This window comes from Bos indicus x Bos taurus, chromosome 18 (assembly GCF_003369695.1).
Source record: "Bos indicus x Bos taurus breed Angus x Brahman F1 hybrid chromosome 18, Bos_hybrid_MaternalHap_v2.0, whole genome shotgun sequence".
NCBI lineage: Eukaryota > Metazoa > Chordata > Mammalia > Artiodactyla > Bovidae > Bos > Bos indicus x Bos taurus.
Genome location: NC_040093.1, coordinates 29,180,419 through 29,204,981, shown reverse-complemented (window position 1 = coordinate 29,204,981; position 24,563 = coordinate 29,180,419). Strand labels below are relative to the sequence as shown.

General features: G+C 36.9%; 1 protein-coding gene across 5 annotated transcripts in view; it reads left to right on the top strand.

The window, feature by feature from the left end:
• Positions 1-5,181: 5,181 nt before the first annotated feature.
• The window catches only part of NFAT5 (nuclear factor of activated T cells 5), a 119,395-nt gene continuing 100,013 nt past the window's right edge, over positions 5,182-24,563 (top strand). For 2 of the 5 annotated variants that reach the window (XM_027516120.1, XM_027516119.1), the window contains exons 1-2: positions 5,252-5,473; positions 7,213-7,266. In XM_027516120.1, coding sequence (XP_027371921.1) covers positions 5,401-5,473; positions 7,213-7,266 — 127 coding nt within the window. In that variant the 5' untranslated portion in view covers positions 5,252-5,400. The other 3 variants (XM_027516126.1, XM_027516121.1, XM_027516122.1) reach the window with 2 other exon arrangements.

Below are 24,563 nucleotides of genomic sequence, written 5' to 3'. Positions count from 1 at the left end.
TAGCCCTTCAATTCTGGAGCTTAGATGTGGATAACCAATTCAACTATTTTGTCAGTGCATCCTTAACCTAAGTATTTAGTCACAATCCTCAGCAAAGCTGAGAAAAAGATACTCTGCTTCTTTGACCATCTACTGACAAAGTCCAGTGAAGCCCAGGTATTTCTTGGAATACTTGTATCAACACAAAATAGCTGTGATGCATCACAATATAAACATTGGTATGTTAGAACTTTGCTCAGCAATGATCTAGCCTCTTTTAACCACTTTACAAAATTAGGGTTGGAGTGAAGAGATATCAGCTGTGGAGCATAGTAGAGGGAGGAGAAAGAATGACAGGTGGCATTCCTTTCTCTTCCCCTCTATCAGCTAAGAAAGTAAAAGGATAAATCATTTCTGGGTACCTGTACAGAATTCTAGCTTAGCACCTGTCACAATGTGAGCTTGTTTACAGGTCAGCTCCTCCATTAGACAGAGAGTACATTTCTCATAGGGCTTCCCTGGTGGCTCAGACAGTAAAGAATCCACCTGCAGTGAGGGAGACCTTGGTTCGATCCCTAAATTGGGAAGATCCCCTGGAGGAGGGCAACCCACTCCAGTATTCTTGCCGGGAGAATCCCCATGGACAGAGGAGCCTGGTGGGCTACAGTCCATGGGGTTGCAAAGAGTGGGACATGAGTGAGCCACTAAGCACACACACACGTGCACACACACATATTTCTCATATTCATCTTTGTAACAATCTTCATGTTTCTTGTACTTAGCATAGTTCCCAGGGCCCATTTGTGGAAAGACATAAGAATAGATAGTATTCATACAGAAGAATGGTTTTTCATTTTTTTCCAGGTTAAGTATATTTCTTTTTCCAAAAACATAGAAAGTTAAAGACTTTCATCCTAAAGAAAGAGACATATGTAGGTACACACTTAGAAAACTTTGTATACAAGTTTAAGGAGATCACAGATGTCTTGAAGAAAACCAAGGGACCTCAGGTTAAAACTCCATGAATTGAGAGAGGGTAACAGGAGATTGTAAAACCACTTATAATTTGTACTTTTGGTCAAACTAACATCACAGCCAAGGTGGGGCTGATAGACTCAATATATATTATAATTAGATGTGGAAAGAGCACCATGGCAAAGATAGGTGGTTGTATCAAGGCCAATGTGAATAAGGACTTGAGCAGTTTGCCTAAGTCTAACCTGCCTATTCTTGGGATGGGATGACCTAGAGATGTCTTCCTTCCTTTCTTGGTTTAAAGGGCTCAAGAATTTCTATTTTCCCATTTAAGTTACTCCTCCCTGATCCACCCTTTGAATTCCTCTGGCATTTACCTCTTTCCTCACTGCTAAATCCTCTGGATTCAAACTGATTGCACTGTATCTCAGGACTTGCAACCATTCTAAATCTTGAGAGACTTTTGTCTCCATGGGTCTTCAAATGAAAACTCTGACCCAGACCAAGCAACTCATAAAATGCCAAAGTACTTCATCAAAGTGAATGAGATGCCTGATTATCAGATTTAGGTACACTTTGAAAGATGTCAGAAGTGAAAATATTCTAAACTCCATGGCAAAACTATCGAAACAAATTTCGCCTTCAGGAATATTTGCTAGAACATGTTCTAGGGGTGAAAATTGATGCATAAACATCATCAAATAAGAATTCGGTTACAGTTTCAGCACAAATGCTGTCACTGCTATTTCCCACCACTATCAATTCTCCATTATTATGAAGGAGCGCTCCCAAGGTGGGGCAAAGATAATTTGCGGTCTAAACTTTTTTTTTGTCTGTTTCTTGAATTGCTCTGGAAATTTTCCTTTCAGGTTTTGTGTTTGTTTAGCAGGTTCACTACAATATACACGTGACTAAAATTATTTTAAAAGCCTTAATTGTATTAGAATGACGAAAATTCTGAAGATCTTGTGACAACACATGCCTCTATTCTGTGTGAGTTTATTTAATTCCTTTTCAGTGGTTGATATTTGAACCTCTTTCAGTGAGAGCAGATCCAGCTATTCACTACGGTGCCTAAAGAGGTCCAGGAGGGGTTAAAGGACACACCGTCAGTGTAAGAACTGCCACTCTATTGCATAATCTACACAACCTTGTAGTTGAATCTGGGTTTCTGGGAACATCTTAATCAAATAACTAGGGAATATGATATAACCATTGGGAAGTAATGTAAAGAAATTCTACAAACTATTAAGTCTTCTTTATGTTTTGTCCCATGATTCTATTGTAATTTCCAGTGAAAGGAAATTTCCAAATTTTATATGCTTAAAGTTTTACTTCATGTTGTGCATAGAAAAGGTTTTATGAAGAAGTATGTTCTGGTGGAAGTGTTAGTCACTCAGTTGTGTCCAACTCTTTGCGACCCCATAGACTATAGCCCACCAGGCTCCACTGTCCATGGAATTCTCCAAGCAAGAATACTGGAGTGGGTTGCCATTTCTTTCTCCAGGGGATCTTCCCGACCCAGGGATCGAAGCCGGATCTCCTGCATTGCAGGCATATTCTTTATAGTCTGAGCCACCAAGGGGGTGCTAATATGTTCTAGTAATAGAGTGGGTTTTAAAATATAAAATGAGACTATTTCAAATATCAGATAAAAGGGAAAGCAAATGAGATATCAATGACCAGAAAAGGAAATACCATTGGAACTTGACAGTGCATGTAATTTACTAAAAACACAATGATCAGAGAATTATTTTTGGTAACCCTGACTATTAGGAAGGTCAAACTGTATTTTTGTGATCAGAGCAGAGCAAACACTGTTTACTGGTGAATCTGTACTTTTAGTCATTGAAAATCTGCGTCTCTATGGTATTGCAAAGCATGACCATGAAAACTATCCATTTAAGCGTTTTTGTTTTGTTTTGTTTAAGTATCTCTGTGAAAGGATGGGAGGTGGAGTTAACCACTGAGTTTTCAAATGTTTGTTTAGATACAATCACTGCTTGATGCAGGGCTTGATGGAGTGGGTCCTGAGCCCAAAGAATCTCTGGAATTCAGTTGAGGTCAAGTTACTTTTTGGGGGAAACTTATTCACTTTGCTTTTACTCAATCAGGGAAAATCTGATTAACATAAACAACAAAGCTTAGCACAGTACTAGGAAAAAAGTCATAAAAGAGCAGAGAAATGTTAAGGGAAAGGGGAAGGAAGAGGCCTTGCCAATTCTTGACTTGTTAACTAGGGTCAGGACAGCAATGGGGATTTCCTATACCCTAAGTTTGTTGAATGATTACATAGATCTGGGGGAGAGGGATAAGCTCAGAGTGACTCATTCAACTTTTTTTTTTATATGGGGTTCTGCCTGGTACCTTGCAGAATTTCCTCTTCTCACATTACATATGGACTAATGGAGTGGGGAGGTCTCCAATAGGTGTTCACACCCACTTAGATCCAAAAGCTTTGGCCTAATCCTTGGCCTGTTGGGCAATGTGGGGTCTGAATCTTCCTCTCTCAAATGAATGGGACTTTGGCCCATTTTGAAGGGACTTCCGTTGGGACTTGTTACAACAGCGTACAGCGGTGATGTACTTTTGAGAATAATTTCTGGTTCTGCTTTGCCATCTTGGGGTGGCTCTGAAAAGCTTTCTTACCTCTGATAGGAAGAGAATGTTCACAGGGTTGATTACTACACAGAAGGCAGTGAAGAGAATTGGGCAACCTGACTCAGATGTAAAGATGGAAAGATAGGTAGACTCTGGTGACACAAGTTTAAATTCCTGGTCTGCAGGTAAAGCTTTGCAGAGGGTCCCACCCCAGAGACACTTGACAGGGGTCTCCTTTGCTTAGGGCTTCTCCCTTATCCCCACCACTCCAAGTCCAGATGAATTGCTCAAATTCTTGGGGGAAAGGTTCCACAAATCCTGTGTGCATGTATGTGTATACACACATATATGTATATATATATAAATAACAGGCCAATTTTTTTATGATTTGTAACTATCTTTGTAAATAATAGAAACGAAACCAACTCAAATAGCTTAAAAATATTGCCCCAGTGGCTGCTGGCATTACTATTCCACACAAGAGTAAAATTATTTCCTATGTAGCATACCCTGCACTCCAATTGATATGATTGATTTTTAATAACTTGACTAAAAATTTCTCATAAGTCTATTAGAGTCAGGAAACGGTCTGTGGTGTATGTGAGAATTTTCAGTTTTGCAACGGAAACTTTTGGTCTCATGAATAGAAGAGCAAAAACTCAATTAAGTGTCCTTTCTCCATTCTTGTATAGTCCACAGGTTAAAAAGAAAAAGAAAAACTGTAAGAATAGATTTTAAGTTTGCTTTTTTCCCTCTACAACAGTCAGGTGGGTTCATAGGACTCAGTTTTTAAATTGACTTTTATCTCCCACTCTGAAAACACCCGGCCATCCCAGCACAATGAGAGACTTAAATTTCTTTTTTTTTTTTCAGCCTCTAAAAGTTGGGGGTTGAGGGGGAGAGAAAGAAGGGGAAGGGTAAAGATGGGAGAGAAGGTACTTTAATTTAAAAACAACTAATAACTCAAGGTTTTCAGGATATGGTCTGCCATTTCCTAATTAAGAAATGAGTTTGATAGTCCTTTGGCCAACTCAATTCAGACATTGCTATGAAAACCCCAAAGGAGTGGTAACTCCAAGGGACGAAACTCTATTCCCCTCTGAGACCCCACGCCTGCCCGCTCGGGATGTCCCGGCTCTGGGGGTGGGGGGGTTTCTCCCCTCTTCCCGGAGACACCTCAGCTCCCCTAGGTTTGTGTCCTCCTGAGCTCAGCTTGGAGCTGGGCCGGCCGCCTCCGGCTTGCCGCCACCAGGTCGGTGCAAATACCTTTTCCCTCCCTGGGGCCCCAGGCGCGGACACCTCCCAGCCTCCCTCCCTCTCGGCAGCGGGGCGGGGCCGTTTCCCAGCTCGTGAACAGCAGCCCCGGGCCGCTGCAGCAGGAAGCGGAGCCCTTGTTGATGCTGTTCCGTGGCGCGCCTCCCCGCCCTCCGGTAGTCGCCTGGGCTATTCCCTGCTCTGGGGCGCCCCCCTCCGCGCCTGCGCAGTGCCTCGCGGGAGGCGGGGCTCAGATTCCTGTCAGCGGCGGCGGCGGTGGCGGCGACCGTCAGTTTTCGCTGAGGAGAAGCACGAAACGGACCCGTTGGCTCTCCCCCTCCCTTTCCCCCGACCTGAACCCCCCCCTCCTGGCTCGCCGGGAATTAGTCGCCGTGGAGTTCCCCCTCCACCCCGCCGCTGTTTCCTCGGTTCGTCGGCTCGGTGGAAGTCACTGCCCTCGAGGAGGAGGCAGCGGCAGCCGCCCTCGCCTGCCGCCCCCGGTTCGGTGCCCGCGGTCCCGGAGAGGAGGTGCCGCCGCCACCGCCGCTCCCCCCCTCCCGCTGCCCTCGGGCCGGGCTGGGTCGAGTTGCGATGCCCTCGGACTTCATCTCATTGCTCAGCGCGGACCTAGACCTGGAGTCGCCCAAGTCCCTGTACTCACGAGGTGAGTCAGGCTGGGGGCTGGGTGTGTGGGGGGGAAGCGGGGAGGCCCGACCCAGGGGGAACCGGAGGGGTCCCGGTCGGGGGGCGGCCGAGCCTCCGCCGGAATGGTCTGTCTTGGGGGGGGGGGGCGGTGGTAAGGAGAGGCCGAGGGGCTGGGGGCGGTGGTGGAAGGGGCCCAAGAGGAGTGGTGAACCCTCCCCCGCGGAGCCGCCTGCCGCCCGGGGCCCAAATGCCGTCGGCCCCCGGGTCTGCGGCCCCCGGTGGCTCTGAGCGCCCCTCGGTGGCGGGCTGTCCCCTCTCCCCGGGCGGTCGGCCCCGGCCTCCCCGGCTTGAGGATCACCCAGGACTGGGCCCCGCGCTGGAGCTGCCGCGATCCGGGCGCCGTGGCTCTTCTTACCAGGACCACCCTCCCCAGCAAAGTTGCCCCCAAAGGGGCAGTGTAGCCTGGAGCTGGTTCTGGGTGCAGGATCACCATTTTTCTCCCCCTCCAGGTTGTTTGTGCGCCGTGGTTCTCCCCCCCTCTCTCTCCGGCCTAGTCCACTCCCTCCCCTTGTTGGGACGGCCCCCCTCGACCAGGCGTCCTTCTTTCCTCGTCATCTTATTGCTGGAAAGAGCCCGAATTTTCTTTTCTTTTCTTTTTTCTCTCTTTCCATCTCTGTGACATTCTAATTACTTCTCCCTCTGTTTTACAAAGAGAGGGGTGCTCTCTCTGCATTAGTTTTATTCCTCTCCTGTCCCAGGGGTACCAGCTCAGGGCAGAGACGCTGTCCTTTGAGAATTTTCTCTTTCGTTGCCGTTCTGGGGCTTGTTGCAGGGAGGGGGCATTGGACAGAGTTTCCAGTTTTAAAACTGTTGGCTAAGGCTTGGAGGGGATTCCCGGGATATAAAATATTAACACTTGAGCTGATCTCTACTGGGGTTAAATTCCTATACTGGACACAAGAATGTGTTAGAACAGGTTTCTTGTGCAAGGGCCGTCTAACCAAAATTCTCTCACTGCACTCTTCACCACTTTTTAAACCATTGAGAGGGGGTAAAAGATATTACCGGGCTATTAGCCATTTATTTTGACGTATTAAAAAAAATGAATACCAATGTGGACCTCTTTACTGAGAAATTCAGGGTTTCTTTAGTTTTGGGTTTGATGTATCCACCCGCTGATCCCACCTCTTCCAAAAAGGGCGGCTTCAGCCTCACCTTGTTCTATCTAAATCGCTTAAGTGAATCCGAGTGCGATGGTTTACTCTGGAAGGTACTGGGCTTTATAGACTGACGTTTGTAGAGTCCTACTTAGTGACTGTAGCCATTGTCTTGTTGTTGCTCTGATGACTTTAGTTGGCAATCAAGTCCCTGTAGGATGTTTTTCGGGCAACATTACCTGAAGTAGCTTGAAAATATTGTAATTTTGAGTGTCAGAAGGAAGAGACGGTATCTAGAGGTGATCCTTAGAGGAGGGCTAATGTGATACAATTGGGTGTTAAAAATAGTCAAGACATTAACACCATTTGTGCAGTAACCATCAGATAATTTTCCATGAAACAAATGCTTTATGAAAATCTAAGTTCAGCATGAAGACCAGTGTAGAGGCAATTCAGCCTTCCTTTGCAGAGAATATATTCACAAATATGGACTTTAGCTCTTAAAAATACGTGACAATTATATAAGAGATGTATGCTATCCTTGGCTTTTTTTTTTAGTCATTCAGCATAAAAAGTACTTAATGCTTTTTGTGTTTTTCAGATTCTCTGAAGTTACACCCATCACAGAATTTTCATAGAGCTGGACTATTGGAAGGTCAGCAAAGTGCCATTTTAAAGCATATTGTGTGAGTATGCAAAGGCTTTCTCTAAAATGGAGTTTAAATGAGAAACTTTGCAAACTCATACAATGTAGTTTTCTCCTGAAGAGCCTGATCCTTCTTTTAGAGCAGCTGAATGTTTTAGTGGATTTTATTGCTGTGTTTGATGTCCTTGTTAGCTATTGTATCTGTTTTGAGAAGCTTTGGGGAAAAAACCCACAAAACTTAAAAATTATGTGTTGGGTGTTCTACTTTAGAATTCCGTATCTTGATTCAAGTTTTTTACAAAGCAAACTGAATGTAAAAAGGCTCTAACATTAAGTAAGGTAATGAATAAGACTTAGAGTGACACCAAACACATGTTTAGTTTGAAAAGTCAAAATTTAGAACTTCTATAGGCTGAGCATTTCAGAATGGAATATTAATTATTTATTACAAAAGCATTGATGTCGTTACTGTTGCATCATTTTGAAGGATGAGAAAAGCCAAGTAATAGAGATACTGATTGAGTTATGCTTAGAAAAAAAGGTTTTAGAAAGTTCTGGAAATGTTAATAGACTGTTGAACAAACGGCTGACAGTTACTTTAGAAAACTTTATTCTGTGTTGCCTTCAGCATTTTAAGACAAAAAAAAAGGACTACTTGTTTTGTTTTTGTAGTTTTTGAAGTGATTTCACATATGTCATTTTTGAATCTAATAACCCTGGGAATTGGACTGCAGAGATGTTAACTTCCTTATGATGAGTAACCTGAAATTAAGAGACTTGGGGAGGGGGGAGAGTCATACAGTAGCAAAGTAAACAGTGCTTTTGTGTTGTAGTTGGTACTTTTTACCCGAACCCAAGCTGCCACTGTAATATATATGTAGCCCGCAACTTAAGCATTTTATGGTCCACTTAAAAAAAGGCCCTAAATATTTAAGTTTGACTTGAGTGTAGGTTTTTGCCTCCCATATGGTAGCCTGGTATATATAGCAAGGGAAAAAGTGGGTTTTATATGTAAGCTTAAATTTGAATACCATTTAGCTACTTATTAGCTCTGTGACCTCGGGGAAGTGGTTTTATCTCTCTAAGTCTTAATATTCTTTTATTAAAATGTATATAATCTCTTAAATTTAGTGAGCTAATGTGTATGAAAGTGCTTAGTATAGTGTCTGGCTTGTTGTGTATTTGTTCCTTTAGTATCAGCCAAGTTGTCTTAACTATAACTTAAAACATATAAAGTGTTCTCAAATGAATTTTTTATTATATTTATACTTATAGAAGTCCATAGTTATATATTAATATACAAATCAACTTCAGTTTGAGGCAAGGAATTTCTGAAGCGTCTCTTAGTGAAGCATATTTGTTGTTGTTATTTGTAATGTTCAATTTGTGACCATGTTGTGAAGTCATATTTGTCTGTATAAATATGGGCAACAAATTAGAGTGTTATAATTGTAGAGATATCAGGCAGGAGAAAGAAAAGAAAAAATATGAGTGTTAATTACTTAAGCAAATGTTTTGAAATGCAAACAGAAATTTAATATGTATATGTTTAACCAAAATGCTTTTACTAATTTTTCATTTTGGTTGAGAGGATATTCACTTATTTAAAGTAAGATCACCCTTTACAGATTATATATAAATTGTAAAATGTATAAGTATCAAGTTTGTCATGTCCTTTTATATCTCTGATACAAAGTATCAAAAGAAAGTTGTTTGCTTGTGTGATAAAAGAGTTTAATCTATGTACCCTATTCTATTTTCAACCTTTTATTGTGGAAGTTTTAAAGAATATACAAAAGTGGAGAGAATAAAATGATGAAGCCATATAGACCCATGACCAGACTTTAACAATTATCAAAATATGTCTACTCTTCTTAATCTTCTCTCCTCCCTCAAGCTGTATTAAATATCAGACATCATAATCATTTCATGTATAAATACCTCTGTATTAGAGTGATATTTCTTATATTACTTCTTAAAATACTCTGTTATTCCAGGAAATACATATTCTAATTTATTTCAACAAGATATAATACAGCAGGAGGCTACTGCTTCAAGTGTACAAGAAAATCTATGCTAGATTTGTAGGTTATGTAGTCATACTTAGGTTCAGATCCTTGTTCGACATTTGTGTATGATCTCAGCTTAGTCATTTAGTCTTTCTGTCCTTTGGTTTTCTCTGTTTTTTAAATGGGGACAATAATAGTATCTTCATAGGTGGTGGTAAGATTATTTGAGGCAAATTCATGTAAAGCATTTAGCCTGGCACATAGTAAACACAGTAAATGTTACCTAAATTTTAAAAATTTAAACAGTCATCTACATAGTTTTTACTGTGTGCCAGGAACTTTACAAATAACTCAATTCTCATAACAGCTATTTGAGATCATTATTATTACACTGTTTCACAGATGAGGAAGCTAAGGAGGCACAGGGAGTTTCAGTAACTTATATAGAGAGTCACACAGCTGATAAGTTGTAAAGACAAGATTCCAACCCAAGTAGTCTCACTTTAGAGTCTGTGCTCTTAAGTACTAAACTGTACTGACTGCTATGATATATAATATGAAGTATTGTCTAGTAATATTTATTGTATGCTTACGTCAGTAGTCCAGATTTCCATCTGATAACTAAAAAATCAGCCTTGAGTGGGGTTTCCCAGGTGGCTCAGTGGTAAAGAATCCGCTTGCCAGTGCAGGAGACATAGGAGATGCAGAAAGATCCCTTGGAGGAGGAGATGGCAACCATTCCAGTATTCTTGCCTGGGAAATCCCATGGATAGAGGAACCTGGTAGGCTACAGTCCACTGGGTCTCAAGAATCTTGACATGTCTTAGCAACTAAACACATGTGCACAGCCCAGAGTGAGGGAATTGAGTTGTTATCATACAATTTGTTAAGCTTTTTAAAGAACATAGATTTTACAAATTAAAGTTTTTTTGGGGGGAGGATTTGAAACAAAAGTTGGAAAACCTACAGTTGAGTTTTTAGCTTTAAAAATAGTTTCAAAATCTTTTTACTATTCAGTTTGTTTGCATTTATCTTACATATCAGTGATGGACCTTTCTATTCTGTCTCCTTTTTAAGAACAGGAAATTAGGTTTTGCTTTTTTTACTTGAGAAATAATTGACATATATTAGTTTCAAGTTGACAACAAAGATTTGATATTTATATATATTGGGAAGTGATCACCGTAAATCTAGTTACCTTCTGTCACCCTACATAGTTCTGCTACTGCTGTTTTAATGTAGTGGTTGCCCAACAGTAAGAAAACGGTCTAGCTAGTTAATATAATGATTCATAGCCATTAAAATAATGTTTCTGATGACCCCATAGTTACATGTGAAACTCCTAATAAAATAAGTAAATAAAAGACTGTAATTATATTAAAAATAGCTTGCATAGAAAAAGTCCTGGACAAAAGTATATTCTGCAGATTTTTACCTTTTGATTCTATTTTTGCATTTTCCCTGCTTTCTTTAAAGAAGGTAGTTTATATATATTTTTTAAAAAATAAAGTGGTTTATACTTAGTGTTCAGACTTTAAGGCTAGGATTTTTCTTTGTTGTGCCTGGAAAAAATGTTCAGCTACAAAAAACCATTTCTTACACTTTCTATATTAAAAAATGTTGATTTTGGCATATATAGGTGGCTATGTAAAAACTGACATACAAAGTTAAATAAGCAATAAGTCATTCTTGAAATACCTATAGAGATGTAATATAAGGTGGTAGAAAATCAGATAAAATAGGGAAAATAATATAAGCAAATTAGAAGAAAATAGAGTAATAAAAACGGGATTAAAATTTTAAAATGCTTCAAAAAGTATGAGTTAAGAGATTACATTAAAATACTTTTAAAAGTATGAGTCAAGAAATTACATATGGATCAAATTAAAGAACTGGTTAGATAAGAGCTAAACACCAATATGATGTAGTCCTGATATGACTTAAATATTTAAGATTGGAAGATTTTTAAAAGAAAAGATGAAATATTGTAATGAGTTAGGGAAAAATAAACTACTTAAAAAAAACCCACTACTCTAAATCTATTAGATATTATATCATGCAGTAATGTTACTTTATAGTTCAAAATTGAAAATCCTAAAAATAGTAGGTTTTTTTTTAAACAGATTTTATTGGGATATTACTGGGATATTTAATTACCTCTAAGTCTGATTTATTTTTTTCCTAGGGCTTGTGTTCATAAGATAGTCAGGGCATACACGATGATATGTATTAAGATAACTTACTGGAAAGGACTTTTTGGAAATATTTAATGTTAAAAGTACTCTACTGAATCCTTTTCTGGTTTAGAATCTATTAATCTCTATTCGTCTATACCTAACAAACTAAAAATATTATTATGGAAATAATTATAGAAATGAATTTTAAACATAACAAATTTATACCTAGTTTATGCCAACTTTTTGTTTCTAGGATCCATCTCTCTAATTTCATTTGTTTTTTGTCTCTTCCTAAACTCTGTTTCTCTTTTTTTTTTAATTTTAATTTTTATTCAGTACTAGAATTCGGTTGCTTATTACAGCAAAAGGATAGAAATACATATTTAATCAGATGGTTCTTGGTCTGCTCTTCATTCACTCTTGACTCTACTGTATTTATTCCAGGAGTCCCCTAAAACTTGAAAATGAAAGTACAGAAAGACATTTCTTATTGTGATCAATAACTATATAAATAGCCACTTTTTATTAGAAAAAGTTGACTGATTAGATTGTTTTCTATTAAGGATAACATGTAATTAGAAAAAATAAAGATCAAATTAATCTGAACCATCAGTTGGGCCTGATTATATAGTGACAGAGGATAATTCTGTTAGAGAGGTAAAAGATGTTCTTCAATAGTAATGTTGCTTATTATACTCTTTTCTTGTTATTAAGATTTTATTTCAAGTTACGTGAGAGAGATTCATGTGTCTTTTATTTCCTGCTGTCTTAATAAAAATCAAGGTTAAAAAATCTAATGAAGTATAATACACTAATTATAAACATGTACTTGAATGAAAAGGTAGAAATCATCTTTATGGATTAACTATAGATAATGATTTCAGCTTCCAAGTATAAATAAAACCTCATGTTGTGATGAAGCATCTATATTTTTGGTTTAAACTAAAGATGCGATGCATGAGATTTTTCAGTTACTTTTATTTATTAATAACTATTAAAATAGATTTTTTTTCCTCTTTTATTTTTAATATTTACTTTGATAAGTTGTTGTTTAGTTGCTAAAGTTGGTAATGATTATTACTGCAGGCCAGCCATGAATCCTTATCCTGTCTTTCCCATTCAGAAATGTTATTAGTCCTTTAGTAAATTTAGTACTTGGTTTTTAAAATGAGACAAGAACAGAAGAGTTACTAATAGTGAGCCAAGTTGTTGATTACTCTTTACAAATTTAGTTTTAGTTTTAAAAAAACATCTATGTAAAGCCATCTTTGTAGGACATGTTAGAAGAAACAGTGTTGGTAAAGAGAAGAAAGAGTAATCAATTCAGTGTTAGTAATAATTGAAAACATTTTTTGAGCAATTTATCAGCTTTTACAGATATTTTTCACATTTAATCCTCAGAAAAATCCTGTGAGTATCCCTGTTTCATCAATGAGGAAACTGAAGTATAGAGGGATTCAATAATTTTTTTAAGGTCACATAGTTAGCTAGTGGAGGAGGCTGGAATTTGAAACTTGACTATTTTACTCCAGAGTTTTGAGTTTTTACTTACTCTCTTAACAGTACAAATATTTGGTAATTGGCATTTATACTTCAGGCCCTAATGAGGTTATACTACTATTCAAGTGGTGTAAAAAGAATACTTTGTGTAGATTTCTTTAGCTTAACAGTTCCTATAAAATAATGAGAGAAATTCTATAAGCCACACATAAAAATCAGTAAAGATTATGATGATGACCCTTTTGAGAAATATTTTAATGCTCAAAATTAGCAAATCAGTGCCTCACTTTGATGGGTGTCTTTAAGATTTATCTGAAGCACACTGCTGTTTGAACCTGTTTTGACTGATGATGGTGCTCAAGTGAAAAGAAAGGGGAGGGGTAAGCAAGCCACCACCTAAGGAGGACTGCTTTAAAAATGGAGGATGCCATTGGTCTCTTCATTTCTTTGGCAGTAGTTTATAGAAGCATAGAAGTCACTGCACCCTATTTCTGCTGGTGTGTTTCAGAGCCTAACTAAACCCAAGAAGAAATAAGCAATAGAAAAAGCAGTACTCATAGAACATTGGGAGTTAGTTCTGTTTCTTGCTGTGGTTGGTGTTAGTTCCTGAGCTTGCTGAAAATTGTTAGGCAGTAGAAAATCTGGATATTAATTTTGATTAAGCCTTTAGACCACGTGGAAAATCGTATAAGTGGTCCTTTTATTCAGCAGGGACATTATCATCAGACTTGCTTACCTAAGAGTTGTGGGGAAGAATAACTGAAATAATGTTAGAGGATTTTGAAAAAAATAGTGATATTTTGCAAAAGGCCCTATTAAATTTACTTTGGTTCTTCTTTCCACTGTCTCGCTCTCTTTTTTCACCCAGTCTCCCCATTTTACCTATGTCTCCATTTTCTCATGGTTCTCTCTACATTTTGCTTGTTGGTTCTGCTGTTACTTTTTGTATCCTTTCTTTCCTCTCTTTTAACAAAAACAAACCATCTTTATACATGTACACAGGTATACCCATTTTAAGTGTTCCTGAAGTTTTTAACAAGTGTATACATTGTTTAACCACTACAGACAAGCTATAGAACTTCTACTCTTTTGTAGTCAATTCTGCCCACTCTAGCCCCTCAGGCAACTACTGATCTGTTTTTCCTTAGATTAGTTTTGCCTTTTTTAGAAATTTGTATAAATGGATTTATACAGAACACACTGTTTACAGTATGCAGTGTGTACTCTTCTCTTTAATTTTGTTGTTCAACCACCATAACCTTCTAAAAAGGAAAACTAGTGTTTTAAAGGACATAAAGTTAGTAAGGCATTTTTTATTTCTGTATTCTGAATGTAGCCAAGTGTGGTTTATTTTAGAGATAATTCTTTTATGCCTATGTGCAGGGTTATAGGTTACATAGTCATATTATTGTTATCGTTATATTATTATAGTAATATTATTATTCATTCACTCAAAGTGAATTTATTCCCATGTATCCTGGCCACATATTGCTTATAGTTTAGTAATAGAGATTGTATGTAAATAAGCAGTGATAACAGAGTTTTAAAAGGTTTTATAATTCATTCTAGAATGGAGGATGAAGTTAATATGAAGTTCCTGTTTGTTAATAGGAAAATACTTTTGTGCAGAGTGTATCTGAGTGTTATTTGTCCCCCTATTTAATAACTGTAAATTGAGGTTTAAAACTTTAAACTTTCTTTTTAAAACTGTTTAAGTCTTCAGAAGGTTATAGAGTTGAAGAATATGTGGAGTATGTACTTACTTATACTGATCATAAAGGTAAAAACAGTGTGAGCTTTCTGTCCCATGTGAGTACTATCTTGTGCTTGGTTGTGAATTATAAATGCTAATTTTGAGTAAAATTCATGTTTGCCCAGTAATCATATTGTACTACTATACTACTATAATTGTATTATACTACTTTACTACTAGTTTGAACATTAGACGTTAAAATACTTTTGTAAAACAGTGTAACAGAACGATTAAATGTTTATTGATGAAGGTGTGATTAACCTTAACTATTTGCTTGAATTAAAGTTTTCATTACAACAATACTGTAAAGCAGTTATCCTTCAATTAAAAATAAATTTAAAAAATAAAAATAAAGTTTTTGTTACAATTTTCTAGGGGAATCAATTAAAACCTTGTATTTAAAAGTGTCTGATAGCAGTAAAAAATCCAAACATAGTCTTAACAAACAGCTATCCTTCACAATAGATTTGTAGTTAAAAGTCTTAGAGAGTTTGTTACTGTTTTTTTCCAGTTTTTAAGTAACAACTTGCTTGTTGGGTTTAAATTCTGAAAGGAAGATTTATACTTAAAATTGTAATTAATGATAATAAATGAATGTTCACAAATGTAAAGGCTCAATTTATAAGTACCTAGATGATGGGCAGTTATAAGTATTTGAGAAACATTGTAAATTAAAAGTTTACTTTAATAAGGTTTTATAAAATTGTATTGTGAACTCCAAAACTGTTTCCTATATTCTTTTTCATTTTTATTGTTAGGTTATATTCTAGTCTAGACTTTTAGGTAAAGTAAATGAATGGGAAATATAAACATACAGCTTAAAAATAAATAAATAAACATACAGCTTGAATTTTGTAATTTTATAATGATTTTTGAAGAACTTTTCATTTTCTTAGTTTACTTTTGCCTATGATATTGAGTAGAGAGTGAACATTTATATATACTAATTGATTAATATGCCTTGGATAAAATCACCACTTAATTCCTTTAAAAACTCTTTATTGCTTAAAAAAAAAAAACAAAAACCAGGATAATGAAGTTATTGAAGGACAGAAAGTCACTAGTTAACCAAATTACTGCTTTGTTATAGTAAGCATAAATAACATGTTTATAGTGTAAAATATAGTAAATAAAAACTAAAAAATGACTTTTTTGAGAATGTTTCCCAAACTTCACAAGAGTGGATAACACTGTAAATGCTGCGTAGGAAAAAAAAAATTAGTGCATCCTGAATTGAGAACAAATAAAAAGAAGAGTTGAAATCAAAGAATATGAAGTGATTTTCTAATAAATTCATAATAAATTAAAAGTGCTAGAGATGATAATAAGTAAATCAAAGTCCCATATACTTATCTGAATTGTGAATAAAAACACAATTTCAAAAACATATATTACTTAATAGCTGTGTAATTTTTTCCTGCAGTTTATTGTGATCCACACAGTCAAAGGCTTTGGCATAGTCAGTAAAGCAGAAATTGTTGTTTTTCTGGAACTCTCTTGCTTTTTCGATGATCCAGCAGATGTTGGCAATTTGATCTCTGGTTCCTCTGCCTTTTCTAAAACCAGCTTGAACTCCTGAAATTCATGGTTCACGTACTGCTGAAGCCTGGCTTAGAGAATTCTGAGCATTACTTTACTAGCATGTGAGATGAGTGCAATTGTGCGGGAGTTTGAGCATTCTTTGGCATTGCCTTTCTTTGGGATTGGAATGAAAACTGACCTTTTCCAGTCCTGTGGCCACTGAGTTTTCCAAATTTGCTGGCATATTGAGTGCAGCACTTTCACAGCATCATCTTTCAGGATTTGGAATAGCTCAACTGGAATTCCATCACCTCCACTAGCTTTGTTCGTAGTGATGCTCTCTAAGGCCCACTTGACTTCACATTCCAGGATGTCTGACTCTAGGTGAGTGATCACACCATTGTGATTATCTGGGTCGTGAAGATCTTTTTTGTACAGTTTTTCTGTGTATTCTTGCCACCTCTTCTTAATATCTTCTGCTTCTGTTAGGTCCATACCATTTCTGTCCTTTATCGAGCCCATCTGTGCATGAAATGTTCCCTTGGTATCTCTAATTTTCTTAAAGAGATCCCTAGTCTTTCCCATTCTGTTGTTTCTTGAGAAACCTATGTGCAGGTCAGAAAGCAACAGTTAGAACGGGACATGGAACAACAGACAGGTTCCAGATAGGAAAAGGAGTACGTCAAGGCTGTATACTGTCACCCTGCTTATTTAACTTATATGCAGAGTACATCATGAGAAATGCTGGGCTGGAAGAAGCACAAGCTGGAATCAAGGTTGCCCGGGAGAAATATCAATAACCTCAGATACGCAGATGACACCACCCTTATGGCAGAAAGTGAAGAGGAACTAAAAAGCCTCTTGATGAAAGTGAAAGAGGAGAGTGAAAAAGTTGGCTTAAAGCTCAACATTCAGAAAAGGAAGATCATGGCATCTGTTCCCATCACTTCATGGGAAATAGATGGGGAAACAGTGGAAGCAGTGTCAGACTTTATTTTGGGGGGCTCCAAAATCACTGCAGACAGCCATGAAATTAAAAGATGCTTACTCCTTGGAAGAAAAGTTATGACCAACCTAGATAGCATATTGAAAAGCAGAGACATTACTTTGCCAACAAAGGTTCGTCTAGTCAAGGCTATGGTTTTTCCTGTGGTCATGTATGGATGTGAGAGTTGGACTGTGAAGAATGCTGAGTGCCGAAGAATTGATGCTTTTGAAGTGTGGTGTTGGAGAAGACTCTTGGGAGTCCCTTGGATTGCAAGGAGATCAGCCCTGGGTGTTCTTTGGAAGGACTGATGCTAAAGCTGAAACTCCAGTACTTTGGCCACCTCATGCGAAGAGTTGACTCATTGGAAAAGACTCTGATGCTGGGAGGGATTGGAGGCAGGAGGAGAAGGGGACAACAGAAGATGAGATGGCTGGATGGCATCACTGACTCGATGGACGTGAGTCTGGGTGAACTCCAGGAGTTGGTGATGGACAGGGAGGCCTGGTGTGCTGCGATTCATTGGGTCGCAAAGAGTCGGACACGACTGAGCGACTGAACTGAACTGAACTGTGTAATTTTAAGCAAGTTATTTAACCTTTCTATTTGTTTTCTATAAAGTGGAGCTAATAGGTTCATATTTTGTTATGAGGATTGGATTGGATATTTGTTAATATTTCTAAAGAGCTTGCTACATAGTAAGCAGTATATAAATATTTGTTAAATAAAATTCATATGTAGAGCTAAGATACAGTAAGGAAACAGGGTTTTATTATTATGCATAAGGTTCTGAACACCCAAATCAGATGTTGTTAAATTTATATGCTAAAGCTTAGATATTCACAGCAATATGTCTTGCAGAATTTATGTTCCTAAAATACAAATCTAATCATATTGCTTGCTTAAAAAAATCCTATAATGGTGCCCATGGGCTTTTAGGATGAAATCCAAATTCTTAAAGACCTACCTGGTTCCAGATTATCTTTTTGTTTTAATTATGATGAAATTCATAGAGGATAAAGTTTATCATTTTAATAGTTTTAAAATGTATAATTCAGTGAGTTTTAGTCCATTTATAGTGTGCAACCAGCACCATTATATAATTCCAGAACATTTTCATCACCCCAAGCAGAAACCCCTTACTCATTTAGCAGTCATTCACCATTCCCTTCCCCACCCCCAGCCCCTGGTAGCCACTCTTTTGCTTTTTGTCTCTATGAATTTGCCTATTCTAGACATTTCATATAAAAGAAATCATATATGTGGTCTTTTGTGAGTTCTTTGTTTCACTTATAATGTTTTCAAGGTTTATTCATGCATGTATCAGTAATTCATTTCTTTTTATGGATGGATAATATTCCATTAAATGGATACATACTTTTGTTTATCCATTCGTTTATTAGTTGATGGACATCTGGGTTGTTTTGGCTATTATGAACGTTTATGTACAAGTTTTTGTGTGTACAGATGCTTTCATTTCTCTTGGGTGTATACCTGTGAGTGCAAATGGTGGGTCATATGGTAACTCTATATTTATCTTCTTGAGGAACTGCCAAACTGCTTTCTACAATAGCTGCACCTTTTTACATTTTCAGCAGCAGTATAGGAAGGTTCTGATTTCTCCACATTGTTGTCATTCTTACTATTATCTGTCTCTTTGATTATAGCTATCACTAGTGGGTATGAAGCAGTCTCCTGGGGTTTTGATTTATATTTACCTGATGACTAATGATGTTGAATATCTTTTATATGTTTATTTGCCATTAATATCTTTGGAGAAATACCGATTCAAGGCTTTGCTCATTTAAAACTGAACTATTTGTCTTTCCGTCGTTTAATTGTAGGAGCTCTTATATTCTTTTTACAAGTCCCTTATTAAATATATGATTTACCAGAATTTTCTCCTGTTCTGTGAATTGTCTTTTTACTTTCTTGGTAGAGTCTTATGATGCACAGATCTTTTTAATTTTGTTGACATCTACTTTATCTGTTTTTGTTGTTGTTGCTTATGCTTTGTGTCATATTTACGAAACTGTTGCCTAATACAAGGTCAGAAAGATTACACCTATGTTTTCTTCTGAGAGTTCTGTAGTTTTGGCTTTTACATTTAGGTCTTCAATCCATTTTGAGTTAGTTTTTGTCTGTGGTGTGAAGTAGGGGTCCAGTGTCATGCTTTTGCATGTGGATATCCAGTTGCCCCCAGTACTATTTGTTGAAAAGGCTGCTGTTTCCCATTGAATGGCGTTGGCATCCTTGTTGAAAATCAGTTGACTATAGGCATGTGGATCCTCAGTTCTTTTCTAATCATCTGTATGTTTATTCTTATGTCAGTACCACATTGTCTTGATTACTATAGCTTTGAAATTAGGAAGAATGAATCTTTAAATTTTGTTCTTTTATGAAATTGTTTTGGCTATTCAGGGTCCCTTGAATTTCCATTTGAATTTTAGAATCAACTTCTCAATTTATGCAAAAAAGTAAGCTGTGATATTAATAAGGGTTGCATTGAATCTGTAGGCCAGTTTGAGGCGCATTACCATCTTAATAGTATTCAGTCTTTATGAACATGGGATGTGTTTTCCTTTATTTAGGTTTTCTTTCATTTCTTTCAACAATGTTTTGTAGTTTTCAGAATATAAGTTTTACATCTTTTAAACATCTATTTTTAAGTATTTTATTCTTTTTGATCATTGTTTTTAATAAAATTATGGAAATAATTTGAAGAAAGATCTCTCAAAACATAGGAGAGCTTTAGTATTAAAGTAATACCTTACGCATGTGATCAGGAAATGAAACCCAAACCACAATAAGGTAACTGTACAATATTAGAATCAACCATGGAAATTAAAGCTGCAATAAACCATAAAGAGCATTTAGTAAAGTCCAGTTTTGTTTAAAAAGTTATACTGATAACCTTGTTTCTCAAGGACCTCACATTCTCTTATGTGGCACAAGTGCCTTATATCTGAAAGGTGCTTGAATGGATGACTGAATGAATGAATATCACATGCAAAAAAGAAGGAAGGAATGGTCTTGAAAGTCTGAGGATTGTGCTCTAATTGTATAAACCATGTAGAAACCATTGATTGGAATAATAACCAAATTAAAATTATTACAGGTGGAAGGATGCTAGGCCTTTAAAGAATTGGAGTTATTTAATCTGTTAAGACAAAGGTTTAAGTAATTAAGGTGAAAATGGAGGTAGATTTGATCACTAAATCTGGGATACTCAAATAAGAAGGTTCTCTTGAAGCTTGACCACCTTCACCCATTTCATTTACAACACCCACCCTCCCCCACCCCCAAAACCACCAGTCTATATCTTTGAGTTCAGTTTTTAAGAAAAAATTTTGATTGCTTATATAAGTGAGATCATACAATACTTGTCTTTCTCTGTCTGACTTATTTCACTTAGCATAATGCCCTCAAGGTCCATTCATGTTGTTAAATGGCAGGATCTCCTTCTTTTATGGCTGAATAATATTTCTCTGTGTATGTGTGTATATATATATATCACATCTTGTTTATCCATTCATTTATTGATGGACCCTTTGGTTGTTTCCTTGTCTTGACTGTTGTAAATAATGCTGCAGTGAAAATGAGGGTGCAGATACCTTTTCAAGATAGTTGTTTAGTTTTCTTCAGGTAAATACCCAGAAGTGGAATCGTTGGATCATACGATTCTACTTTTAATTTTGGTGGGAACCTTTGTACTGTTTTCCTAGTGGCTGCACCTGACTGACATTCTTGAGCACAGGAATTGATGGTATTTAAATAAAAACAGCTTAGTTAAATGAAAGAAATACATAGGTGATTGGCTATAAAGAAACAGTATGAAGAATCTAACTATACTTCATTTTATTGATTAGGTTAACTGTTCCTGTGTATTTAGTTATATTTAGTTATATATATGTATTTAGTTAGTAATAGCAAAATACTGCTCGTGCTATTAAACATATTTATTTAAGTTATATTTAAGAGTATTTTGGCTTTAATATATTTTTCATAAGTATTGATAAACAAATGTTTTAAAATGAAGGCACCGATTTAATAAAAATATATTAAATTGATAAGCACATGAAAATTTTTCAACATCATTAGTCATTACGGAAATGCAGAACAAAACCGTAGTAAGATACCACTTCAGATCTACTAAGATGGCTATAATCAAAAAGACAGGTAAAATTAGTGTTGATAAGGATGTAGAGAAATAAGCTCACACATTGCTGGTGGAGTATAAAACAGTACAGCCACTTTGGAAAATAATCTGATAGTTCTTCAAAAAGTTAAACACAGAGTTACCATATCCAGCAACCTCATTTCTAGATACATACCCAAGAGAAATGAAAACATATGTACACATAAAATCTTGTATATATATGCTCTTAGCAGCATTGTTAATAATAGACAGAGTATGGAAACAACCCAAATGTCCATTAACTAATGAATGGATGGATAAACAAAATGTAGTATGTCCATTTAATAGAATAGTATTTGGCCAAAGGAATCAATTACTGATACTTGCTGCAACATGGATGAGTCTTGAAAATATGCTCAGTTGAAGAAGTCAGTCACAAAGGACCACATATTGTATGATTCCATTTATATAAAATCTACAGACTAGGCAAATCTAGAGAGGCAGAAAGTAAATTAGTAGTTCCTAGGGATGGACAGTGGTATGGAGAATTATAGTTAAACCATTTGGAGTTTCTTTGGAGAATGATAAAACTATTCTAAAATTTATTGTGATGATGGATGCACAACTCTGTACTGAAAGCTAAGTTTCCATTAACAGATGAAAGGATAACTAAAATGTATATAAATACAGTGGAATATTATTCATTCTTTTAAAGGAATGAAATTCTGATATCATTTTACAGCATGGGTTAACCTTGAAAATGTATGCTAAGTGAAATAAGCCAGACACAGAAGGACAAATATTGTCAGTTTCCTTGGAGTATCTAGAATAAAGACAAAAGGTAGAACGTGGTCACCAGGGACTATGGGGAGAGGGCAGTGAGGAGTTATTTTTTAATGGGTATATATAGAGTTTATGTTTGGGGTGATAAAGAAGTCCTAGAAATGAATAGTAGTGATGATGATTGTACAACATTGTGAATGAACTTAACGCCGTTGAATTGTTGACTTAAAAAATGGTTACAGTGGTACATTTTATGTATGTTTTACCCCACACATGAAATGTTTAAAAAAGTAATTATAAGACTGAGATATAGTAACTTTTTTGGGGGTAAAGTTAATGAAACAGGTAATTGTGTGGTGGCACATGGGAGACTTTCATTTTCCCATTTAACACAGTGTACTTTAGCTGTCTGAATAATTTAAATGTGCTTTAAATGTAAATGGCATCATCTCAATACTGAGTGTGCTACATTTTAAATAATCAAAAACAAAATTTTGATGAGCACGATTAGACTACAGATGAATTTGTGAAAAATTCATGAAGTAGATTAACCTCATTTAGATTGGAAATTTTTTTGACTATTAATATGCATGGCTGATTCATTTTGCTAATTTTTCGAAAGCAAATGTTTATATTTAATTGTAGCATGAGGATTGCAGTTTTCCGATAAATGTCACACAATAATGACAGTGAGCTAGGAGGAAGAAAAATTGCATAAATGAAGTGAGATATGCTTCTATAGCTATGGAAGCTATTTTGTTGTTGTTCAGTCACTAAGTTGTGTCCTACTCTTTGTGACTCCCATGGACTGCAGCACCCCAGGCTTCCCTGTCCTTCACCATCTCCTGGAGTTTGCTCAAATTCATGTCCATTGAGCCAGTGATACTATCTAACCATCTCATCCTCTCCTGCCCTCTTCTCCTTTTGCCTTCAATCTTTCCCAGTGTCAAGGTCTTTTCTAAAGTCGGCTCTTCGCATCAGGTGGCCAAAATATTGGAGCTTCAGCATCAGTCCTTCCAGTGAATATTCAGGGTTGATTTCCTTTAGGATGGATTGGTTTGATCTCCTTGAAGTCCAAGGGACACTCAAGAGTCTTGTCCAGCACCACATTTCAAATGCATCAGTTCTTTGGTGCTCAGCCTTCTTTATGGTCCAGTTCTCACATCGTACATGACTACTGGAAATACCATAGCTTTGACTATACAGACCTTTGTCGGCAAAGTGATGTCTCTGCTTTTCAATACTCTGTCTAGATTTGTCATAGCTTTCCTTCCAAGGAGCAAGTATCTTTTAATTTTATGGCCAAATGGTGATTTTGGAGCCCAAGAAAAAAAGTCTGTCACTGTTTCCACTTTTTCCCCCATGTATTTGTCATGAAGTGATGGGACCAGATGCCATCATCATAAGTTTTTGAATATTGAGTTTTAAGTCAGCTTTTTCACTTTCCTCTTTCACCCTCCTCAAAAGGCTCTTCAGTTCCTCTTCACTTTCTGCCACTAGAGTGGTATCATCTGCACATCTGAGGTTGTTGATATTTCTCCCAGCAACCTTGATTCCAGCTTGTGATTCATCCATCCCAGCATTTTGCATGATAAACTCTGCATATAAGTTAAATAAACAGGGTGATAATATACAGCCTTGTTGTATTCCTTCCCAGTTTTGAGTCATTCTGGTTCCATGTCCAGTTCTAACTATTGCTTCTTGACCCGCATACAGGTTTCTCAGGAGACAGGTAAGATGGTCTGGTATTCCCATCTCTTGAAGAATTTTCCACAGTTTGTTGTGATCCACACAAAGTCTTTCACATAGAAAATGAAGCAGAAGTAGATGTTTTTCTGGAATTCCCTACTTTCTCTGTGATCCAAATGAATGAATGTTGGCAATTTGATGTGTTTCCTCTGCTTTTTCTAAACTCAGCTTGTACATCTGCAAGTTCTTGGTTCACATACTGCTGAAGCCTAGTTTAAAGGATTTTGAGCATAACCTTGCTAGCATGAAGAGTGAGCAGGTGAGCACAGTTATCCTTTTGTTTGAACTTTCTTTGGCACTACCCTTCTTTAGAATTAGAGTGAAAACTGACCTTTTTTTAGTCCTGCAGCCACGGCTGAGTTTTCCAAATTTGCTGACATATTAAGTTCAATACTTCAATAGCATCATCTTTTAGGATTTGAAATAGCTCAGCTGGAATTCCACCACCTCCATTAGCTTTGTTTGTAGTAATGCCTCCTAAGGCCCACTTGACTGTACACTGTCTTGGTTCATGTACCTAACATTCCAAGTTCCTATGCAAAATTGTTCTTTACAGCGCCGGACTTTACTTTAACCACAAGACACATCCACAGCTGAGGATCTTTTCCACTTTGGCCCAGCCACTTCATTCTTTGAGCTATTAGTAATTCTGGAGCTATTAGTAATTGCCGTCTGCTCTTCCCCAGTAGCA